This window comes from Ruditapes philippinarum, unplaced genomic scaffold (genome assembly GCF_026571515.1).
Source record: "Ruditapes philippinarum isolate M1 unplaced genomic scaffold, ASM2657151v2 ctg22593_1_1_1_1, whole genome shotgun sequence".
Taxonomy (NCBI): Eukaryota; Metazoa; Mollusca; class Bivalvia; order Venerida; family Veneridae; genus Ruditapes; species Ruditapes philippinarum.
Window position 1 is genome coordinate 227 of NW_026859009.1, and position 10,715 is coordinate 10,941.

A 10,715-nucleotide genomic window follows, 5' to 3' on the forward strand; every position below is an offset into this window, starting at 1 on the left:
ACCACTGTACGTTTGAATCCCACTTGGGACTTCAGATTATTTCATTTATGGAAACTAACCAGCTAGCTCACGTAATGTTGGAGGTTCTACTGAGGTGCCCATTTATGCATTTAACAATACACTGAGAGGCACTTTAGGTCTTCCTCCACCACTGAAGCTGGAAAGCCGCCATATATCCTCTATTATTTTGGTGTGATGTAGAACCCAACAGAAAAAGAAACCCAAAGGTCTCCTGACATTGCATAATATAACAGATGCCAGCAGTTTATTCAGTTTACATATTTTATTTTCCAATAATATGATTTTACTCTAGATATTCCTCTTGGTAAATTTTATACTTTGCGTCTTTATCATTGACAGTTTTGAGATGGCAGCATTTGTAGGGAAGCGTAAGTTCCCATCAGTCACCTGTCATAACAAGAAAGATGGGAGAAAAGAAGCGTGTGATATTGCTATGAGACAATTGGTAGCAGAGGGACAGTTCCAGGCAGAAAATGCAGCATCTAATACAGTAATAACTGCATGTTAAAATTATTATCCTAAATAAAAGCTTCCTAATAAATACTTCCATTGCATTACAATTTTAAATAGTTCAAACATAATACAAGATGCCTATGGTATAAAATTGTCAGGCCAAACTCCTTGTTAGTTTTATAGCTGCTGTTAGTGGAGGTTTATACCTTGCAATTAAGGTAGACTTAACTCATGAAATTATTTCAGTTGTTAAATACAACAGTCCTGATCTATACCAGTTTAAAGCATGACCAGTATGCAAATACAAAAGAACTTTTAACAAATAACTATATTAAAATTTGATCAAGTGTAATACACAAATGCAGCAGTATATTAGTTTAAGGGCTGAAAACAAGAAGGCTGAAAACAAGAACAGTTGGTATATATCTAATATTGTCCTTATTAGTTATTTAAAACCACTTGATTAATGATTGGTAATTTTGTTAATTTTAAAACAGATCTTCTTTAACCTATACATTTCTTACATATCAAGACTTACATATCAGACAAGATTTCCTACTGTTTATACTGGTGCAAAAAATACTGTGTTACACCCCCTTTGTAAAACAAGTTGCTTTAAATGTGCCTTTTATGAATGAATTGAGTGCTTAGGACAACTTCATTTCACTATTATGAATGAATTAATAAATTCATTCAGAGCTATAAGAAAATTGTTAAATGAAAATAACAGTTTATTGTCTTTCTGAAATATGATTAATATCCAATATGCAAGAAAAAGAATCAAAGACAAGCTGTTGTCATAGACAAAAATATTTAGCTCTTGCATAACTTTAAATTGTTAAATGGAAACTAGGCTGAGTCTCGTTATGTCTGTAAACAATTACACTCAAGCTACATATTCCGGTCTATAAGATGCTTATAGTTTTTCTCATTTAGTTTGTATAAAAACAATTTTGATTTATGTGTATATTTCAGGGCTCTATCCCTCCAGTGCCTGCTGCCAATATGACACATTTTGACACGGTTGCTGCGCTCACTCACCGTGGGTTCACTGCCCTTGTATCACAGATTACCGCTGAATCTTTTGCTGGTCGTAAAGTTATAGCTGGACTAGTTATGAAAAGATCAGCAGACGATGTTGGTGTCTTGGTCAGTCTAGGAACAGGTGTGTATTAAAATTAGAGCTGTCATTGATTCAGTGCAAAGCATATTGATGATACATTGATATCGGATGACAACTATCAGCAATACACCAATATATCAATATTTACTCCTAATTTCTTGTATATAATTCACTTTCATACCTGTTTAAATGATTTTAGTTAAATACATGTTCTGTTCATACAAATATGTTATGTCCTGTTTAAAAATGTCCTTTGCATGATTTTTTTTTCTGTCTAGTGTCATCACTGCTATGATATGTGTCCATTCTGTAACATTCTGAATATGTTTTGGGTGAATTTTTGGCCGGGTTGCACTGGTGCAAACCCAGGTTATGGTATGGTGAATGTTGGGCGGCCGGCGGGGAAAAACTTTCGTAACAGTTTTCTCAGCAACTACTTATCACAGCCTTTTGATATTTGGTATACAGCATCAACACATGGTCCCATACTGTGGGATTCGATTTCAGGTCTGTCGGTCATCTACTACCTGTTTGCCGACTTAGTTAAATTTTCAACATTAATGGTCAATAGTAGGAAATTTTCGTAACAGTTTTCTCATCAACTACTTATCATAGCCTTTTGATATTTGGTGTACAGCATCAACACATGGTCCCATACTGTGGGATTCGATTTCAGGTCTGTCTCTTATCCACTACCTGTTTGCCATCTTAGTTAAATTTTCAACATTAATGGTCAACAATAGGAAATTTTCGTAACATTGTCATGACTGTGGTCCCATATTGTGGGATTCCATTTCAGGTCTGATGCTCATTCTTTTCCAGTTTACCAACTATGTTAAATTTTAAACATCAATGGTCAGACAGTGGTAGAAAATTTAAGTAACATCACAGCCTCATGATATTTTGTAAACATATGCAACCCGGCCTTTTCTGTCTTTGACCCATTTTTAATAATTTATAGACATTTAGATAATTCAAATCAAAATTATGGATTTTTTTAAATGTGTATCGATTATTGATTGACAGAAAAATATCAACAGTACATCGATTTTGTCCCAAACGATGACAGCTCTAATTAAAATTTGTGAATTCTGAAATGTATTTGAACTATGGTCAACATGTGGTTTTACTATGGAGTTTGGAAAAATGTCAAAAACTGGATGATACAGGTTTGACTCTGTGTAAAAATATTTCAATAATTACCATGTAGGATGGTCCCCTATGGTACCACTGTTCTTATTATTTCTAGCAAATTGTACACATAAAAGAATTTGTATTTACTATTTTATTAAATTGTGTTTAACTGTCGCATCTTGACTTTAAAATGCACATGTCATTCATAGAATAACTCCATGATTTAAATTAGAAACATCTATGGTCATTCAGCCATGTTTTGAATGGGAGTTTAAACGGCTAGCACTATGGTACCGTGGTATGTAAATTGATGGCCCTTTTTGGCTTTAGTAGAATTTTTTCTATAGAAAATGACGTCACTACAGTTTCAGCAGACGACCTTCACTTGTCAGAACATGAAGTTATCAGTTTAACTGGTAAATATGGGGTAAAATAAAAAAGTATTTCCAACACACTCGGGGCTATGGGGTAAAATAAAAAAGTATTTCCAACACACTCGGGCAGCTTTGGATTTTCCTATCAATGACAGAAATTTATTTGAAATGAAAATATATCAAACAATTTTTATCCAAATTCAAAAAAGCAGCACTTCCACTTTCACTTTAATGATGGAAACATTTGTTTGGTCGCATTCAGTGTGTAAAGAAATACATTTTCTGATTGCACCGGAATTGTCAAGGATGCAGTACCTGCAGGGGGTACTATAATTGTTAATGTAGGAAACTCTTCAAGAGATAATGGCAAGGTGACCTTTTGAAGTTGATCTCTTGGAATAAAACAAAAAGAAATATACCCAAACATAAAACTTTGAAGGAAAATATATATCTTAGAGGCAACAGGATGCTGTATTGTTGACATAATAAACCATGTAAAAATGAATTAACATTCAAAATATAACTGGTCAGAAAAAAGATAATCTGTTTAGATAGCAATATACAAATAGCAATCAAGCCTATCAGTTTTATTACTGCTACAATATGAGGTAATTATACATTGTTTAGTACCAAACTGAATTCCATTTGATACATATGTTGCTTATAAAGCTAAATTGGATGAGACACCGAGTCCAATATAGGGTTATACAGCTTTGTACTAGTCTAAAAGTATCAGTACTCGGTAGGATGCTCAACAATTTATAATGAACTCTTTTATTTCACACCACTAATTCTTTTGGAAATTCACATCAAATTAAAAAAAATCAAAGTCAACAGTGTTTTGAATGATATTAAAGAACAATTACTTCAAGTGCAATATGGATTTGATATGGAGTAGTTGGACTTGGAAAATAAAAATAAGGCAATATAGAGAACAATGTGGATTCCGATTTGATATGGATCTTTTGGACTCAGAATATTAAAACAAGGCTAGATGGTGTACAGTATGTATTTGTAACGGCTTTTCTAAACTCTGGAAGTGAAAGCAATAAGGATTGAAATTTGAACATCAGAAGTTGCAGAATGCTGGAAGTTTATTAATGTGAAATAAAAATAATTAAAGAAATCATTAATGTTTATATTATGATATAATTCTATAATATTACAGGTAACAGGTGTATCACAGGTCAACAATTGAGTCTCCAAGGTAACACAGTGAATGACTCGCATGCTGAGATCATAACTAGGCGTGGATTTTTGAGGTAATTTAACTTTGTTAATGTTTATTATATATATATCAAATTCAATTTGGATGAAAATGCTGCTATCTCACCTTGGCAAAAGCCTTAATGTCACATTTGTTGAAGGTTATAGATGTATTGCTATATCTCATTAACTATTAAAGGTATCCATTGAAACTTCAAAGATGTCTTTTGGATCCAAACTAAATCATAAAATTAAAGTAAAGTAGGTAACTTTTCAGGAGGTATAACTCTGGCCTGGAATTTTAGTGAATTACACCCTTTTGAACTTTGAAATGCCCTTGTTTATATTTTACATGCATGCAAGTTTCTTTTACAAGAACAATTGAAAATATTCACTTGAAACTTCTCAAAAGTCATCAGAATCATAACTGTTCAAGATCATAACACCAGAATGAATTTATAATGTAAAACACCCTTTGTTGAACCTGAAAACTTTCCAATGTAAAGGTTGGTTTTGTATTCATGCTTTGTTTCACCCACCAACTTGTATGAAAGGCCTTCAAGGTCATAATTTTAGGCCATCTACCAAGACTCATAACTATCAGTAATTAATTTAGATGGTAAAGTTTAAAAATAACCTTACAAGATCATCCAATCTCTGAGAACAGTGGATACTTTTCATAATTTTGGCTATTATCTTGGACGCCATCTTAGATTTCTCTGTTCGCCACCATTTATGCCAATTTATGCCAGCAGATTTGGAAACTACAAACATTTGTGAACAATTTTGTATTTAAAAAATGGGTCCGGATAGCACTTAATAAATAGTTAGTTTTTTCGTAATTGTCACCCTACCATGTCTGTCTGTCAGTTTTTAATTGCATACTGGCACATGATATGTAGTGAAGGAAAAACAAAAGTGAGAAAGTTGCAGCAGTTTGTACGCAAGATTTTGTTTTGTATAATTAAAACCATTGTAATATTCTTTTTGAATAAAAATGGTAAGAACCATTATGTTGCTTGCACAAAACTTTTAAATGTTTTAGGATGAATGTGCTTATTTACATTTATTGACACTTCTTTGTCCTAGATGACTGATATGGTTTTATTTGTTGTTCAGGTTTTGTATAAACGGCTTATGGAGTTTGACCCTAATAGACCCCATCCGATGCTGGAGAAATCTCCCAGGGGTAAATTACAAATAAGACCAAAATATCCTTCCATCTGTACATCTCTACAGCACCCTTGTGTGATGGAGCTTTATTTTTCAACCAAGGTAAGTTTTGTTTAATCTAAACACATTTCAGCTTCATTGTTCTGAAAACTTGTAACTAAACTTATTTGGACCTCTCTTGAGTCGACTACTTGGATTTTTAAGTACAAGTGTCATATGAAATTATTGGACTTTTAGGACTTTCAAGTCCACTTCCTGGTGTTGAATGCGGAAACATGGTTGTAACACCATTTGGACTGGAACCCATGTCCCCTGTGTTAATATGGTTAATGTTAATACATTAATTGTGAGAACACATCCCACTCTCTCTCTCTCTCCCTGTCTCAAGACCCACCGGCCCACTGCGACTTTTCAGAAAATTTTAGAGACATAACAATCGGAATGTATGAATAAGTCTCTCTTCACAAAAACAGAGAAATTATTGTGTTTACTGTTATTTTCTTGTTATATCTGCAGGGATGTTGAGTCAGCTAAAGCCCCGTTAGATACCCGTATACGACCTCCACATGAACCTACATTCTCTAGCAATGTACAGGGACTACTGAGAACTAAAGTTGAAGGAGGTATGATATTTCTAACATTACTGTCTTGATTCTTGAATGATAGATAACTCAAAAAAACATCTTACAATTTGTAAACTTTAACCTTCATTACTGAATTGAATCTACAAACTTAAGGAGAAGAATTCAATAAGACTTGTTTTTCGTTCTCATCCTTTTCCATTATGTAAATTATGTAAAAATAATTATTTGTTGATTATTAGCTCACCAGAGCCGAAGGCTCAGGGTGAGCTATTAGTATCAAAGGGGGATGCTCCGGCGTCCGTCGTCATGCACCAACAATCGTCTTCTTCTCTGAAACTACTTAGCAGATTTACTTCAAATTTGGTCTGTAGCATCCTTGTGACAGTCACACTTGAATTTGCTCATGTCATTCTAATTGGCCCCTTTTAGGGGTCAGCAGAGCTAAAAATAGAAAAACCTTTAAACATCTTCTTCTACAGAACTAATTGATGGATGATCACCAAACTTTGTCTGTAGCATTCTTGGGTAGTCTTTTATCAAGTTTGCTCATATTAATTTGATTGGCCTCTTTTAGTGGTCTCTAGGGCTAAAAAAAGAAAAAGTTTTAAACATGTTCTTCTACCGAACTAATAGATGCATGATCACCAAACATTGTCTGTAGCATGTTTGGCTAGTCTTTCATCAAGTTTGCTCATATGAATTTGATTGGCCCCCTTTTAGGGGCCGCTAAAGCTAAAAATAGAAAAAACCTTTAAATGTCTATTTCTACAGAACTAAATGATGGATGATCACCAAACTTTGTCTGTAGCATTCTTAGGTAGTCTTTTTATCAAGTTTGATAATATTATTTTGATTGGCCCTTTTAAGGGGTCTCTAGGACTAAAAATAGAAAAACCTTTAAAAATCTTCTCCTACAGAACTAATGAATGGATGATCACCAAACTTTGTCTGTAGCATTCTTGGGTAGTGTTTTATCAAGTTTGCATATATTAATTTGATTGGCCCCTTTTAGGGGCCGCAAAATCTAAAAATAGAAATATATCAAGTTTGCTCATATTATTTTGATTGGCCCCTTTTAGGGGTCTCTAGGGCTAAAAATAGAAAAACTTTTAAACATTTCTCCTACAGAACTAATGATGGATGATCACCAAACTTTGTCTGTAGCATTCTTGGGTAGTGTTTTATCAAGTTTTTTCATATTAATTTTGATTGGCCCCCCCTTTAGGTTCCGTTAAAGCTAAAAATAGAAATATGTTTAAATGTCTATTTCTAGAGAACTAATTGATGGATGATCACCAAAACTTTGTCTGTAGCATTCTTGGGTAGTCTTTTATCAAGTTTGCTCATATGAATTTGATTGGCCCCCTTTAAGGGGCCCTTAAGCTAAAAAATAGAAATAACTTTAAAATGTCTATTTCTACGAGAACTAATGGATGGATGATCAACCAAACTTTTTTTGAAGCATTGTTTGGGTAGTCTTTTATCAAGTTTGCTTATATTATTTGATTGGCCCCTTTTAGGGGCCGCTAAAATTAAAAATAGATATACATTTAAACGTCTATTGCTACAGAATAATTGAATGGAATGATCACCAAAACTTTGTGTGTAGCAGATTATTGGGTAGTTCTTTCATTAAGTTTGCTCAATATAAATTTGATTAGATCCTTTTAGGGGCCGCTAAAGCTAAAAATAGAAAAACCTTTAAACATCTTCTACTTCAGAACCAATTGATGGATGATCACCAAACTTTGTCTGTAGCATTCTTGGGTACTCTTTTATCAAGTTTGCTTATATTAATTTGATTTGCCCCTTTTAGGGGCCACTAAAGCTAAAAATAGAAAAAACCTTCGAACATTTTTTTCCTACCGAAATAATTGATAGATGATCACCAAACTTTATAGCATTCTTAGGTAGTCTTTTATCAAGTTTGCTCATATTAATTTGATAAGCCCCGTTTAAGCTAAAGCTTGAATACCCCAGGTCATGGCATTTCTTCAAATTATTGTTTAAACATATTCTATGCTCAAAGTTAATATTAGAATATATTGACATTCCAACACTGAAAAGCAGTTGTTTCTGGTGAGCGACTCAGGGCCATTATGGCCCTCTTGTTTATATATATGTTATATGTACTATTCAGAATAAATATGTTTAAACCAATCTACAAACTATTATATGTTGGTTGATCAGTGAACTAATTGATGTAAAAAAGAAATATAAATTTCAATGGTGAAAATTCCATTGTACACCTCATTTGAGATGAAAAACTTATTCACTTTACTAAGAAGTTCAGCATTTTACTTCAGATCTGGTGCAATGTTACTTTATGCTATATTTCTAGTTGCATCTGTGAATTTTTTATTGTAGGTGAGGGCACAATCCCTGTAGAGCCAGGGTTCAAAGTTCAAACATTTGATGGTATACAGAGAGGTGAAAGGTTACGAACAATGTCTTGTACAGATAAAGTTTGTAGGTGGAATGTTGTGGGTTTGCAAGGGGCATTACTAAGTCATTTCCTGGAACCTATATATTTGGATTCTCTCACTTTAGGTATTGTTTCTCTTTATAGACAATTAGAGCTGTTATAGACAGAATCAATATTTATTATTAGTTTTTTGTTAGCTCACCTGTCACAAAGTGACAGGGTGAGCTTTTGTGATCGCTTTTCGTCCGGTGTCCGTCCATCCGTAAACTTTTACTTTAAATGACATCTCCTCATAAACCACTAAGCCAATTTCATCCAAACTTCACAGGAATGTTCCTTTGGTGGTCACCTTTAACAATTGTTCAAAGAATTTAATTCCATGCAGAACTCTGGTTGCCATGGCAACCGAAAGAAAAAACTTTAAATATCTTCTTTTAAAAAACCCAAAGAGCTAGAGTTTAGATATTTGGCATGAAACATCTTCTAGTGAGTGTCTACCAAGTTTGTTCCAATAAAAGCCCTGGGGTCAAAATTGGCCCCGCCCCAGGGGGTCATTGATTTTTCCTATATGCATATAGCAAAAACTTAAAGAATCTTTTTTAAAAGAACCCAAAGAGCTAGAGCTACGATATTTAGCATGAAACATCTTCTAATGAGTGTCTACCAAGTTTGTTCAAATAAAAGCCCTGGGGTCAAAATTGGCCGCCCCAGGGGGTCATTGATTTTCCTTATATGTGTATAGCAAAAACTTAAAAAATCTTCGTTTTGAAAAAAACCCAAATAGCTAGAGTTTAGATACTAAGCATGAAACAATCTTCTTAGTGAGTGTCTTTCTACCAAGTTTGTTCAAATAAAAGCCCTGGGATCAAAATTGGCCCCGCCCCGGGGGTCATTGATTTTCCTTATATATGTGTATAGCAAAAACTTAAAAATCTTCTTTGAAAAAACCCGAATAGCTAGAGTTTAGATATTAAGCATGTAGCAAAAACTTAAAGAATCTTCTTTAAAAGAACCCAAAGAGCTAGAGCTACGATATTTAGCATGAAACATCTTCTAATGAGTGTCTACCAAGTTTGTTCAAATAAAAGCCCTGGGGTCAAAATTGGCCCGCCCCAGGGGGTCATTGATTTTCCTTATATATGTGTATAGCAAAAACTTAAAAATCTTCTTTGAAAAAACCCAAATAGCTAGAGTTTAGATACTAAGCATGAAACATCTTCTAGTGAGTGTCTACCAAGTTTGTTCAAATAAAAGCCCGGGGGTCATTGATTTTCCTTATATATGTGTATAGCAAAAACTTAAAAATCTTCTTTGAAAAAACCCGAATAGCTAGAGTTTAGATATTAAGCATGTAGCAAAAACTTAAAGAATCTTCTTTAAAAGAACCCAAAGAGCTAGAGCTACGATATTTAGCATGAAACATCTTCTAATGAGTGTCTACCAAGTTTGTTCAAATAAAAGCCCTGGGGTCAAAATTGGCCCGCCCCAGGGGGTCATTGATTTTCCTTATATATGTGTATAGCAAAAACTTAAAAATCTTCTTTGAAAAAACCCGAATAGCTAGAGTTTAGATATTAAGCATGAAACATCTTCTAGTAAGTGTCTACAAAGTTTGTTCAAATAAAAGCCCTGGGGTCAAAACTGGCCCCGCCCCAGGGGTGTCATTATTTTTAACTATATGTGTATAGTAAAAACTTAAAAAATCTTCTTTTAAACAACCCAATGAGCTAGAGCTTAGCATGAAACATCTTCTTATGGGTGTCTACCAAGTTTGTTCAAATAAAAGCCCTTGGGTTTAAACTGGCCCTGCTCCGGGGGCCTATATACAGGTGAGCGAACTTAGGGCCATCATGGCCCTCTTGTTTGTTTTGTTTTTTATTGATTATCAATACATTTTTTTAAAAATCAAATGTTGACTTGTCAATAAAATGTATAGAATGATAAGAATTCACCCAAAATATTAACATTATACATAAAGCAGGTGCTATGTCAAAAGAATATGTCTAAAACTACGTTGTTGTTAATGTATGGACATAATTCCTACCAGTGATGACAAAGGATAGTGAGGAGAAAAAAAAACATGCAGAAGGCAATTATTGAACATTAGATACAGATGAATAATACTAGATATATTGATGTACTATTTGTAATATTGTCAATATGCTTTGGTGTAAATCAATGACAGCTTTATAGAAGAGTTATTTTTAGGTGGTTTTGTAGTC

At 33.8% G+C, this 10,715-nt stretch overlaps 2 protein-coding genes across 2 annotated transcripts; both read left to right on the top strand.

The window, feature by feature from the left end:
* Window positions 1–344: 344 nt before the first annotated feature.
* Window positions 345–4,377, top strand: LOC132754896 (double-stranded RNA-specific adenosine deaminase-like). Its single transcript, XM_060745643.1, has 3 exons — window positions 345–511; window positions 1,450–1,639; window positions 4,274–4,377. Exons 1-3 carry the CDS (start codon window positions 368–370, stop codon window positions 4,369–4,371), a joined length of 432 nt encoding a protein of 143 aa, XP_060601626.1. The 5' UTR covers window positions 345–367; the 3' UTR covers window positions 4,372–4,377.
* Window positions 4,378–5,400: 1,023 nt separating this feature from the next.
* Window positions 5,401–9,115, top strand: LOC132754895 (double-stranded RNA-specific adenosine deaminase-like). Its single transcript, XM_060745642.1, has 3 exons — window positions 5,401–5,500; window positions 5,958–6,107; window positions 8,436–9,115. The coding sequence occupies exons 1-3, from the start codon at window positions 5,401–5,403 to the stop codon at window positions 8,654–8,656; spliced, it is 471 nt and encodes a 156-aa protein (XP_060601625.1). The 3' UTR covers window positions 8,657–9,115.
* Window positions 9,116–10,715: the final 1,600 nt, after the last annotated feature.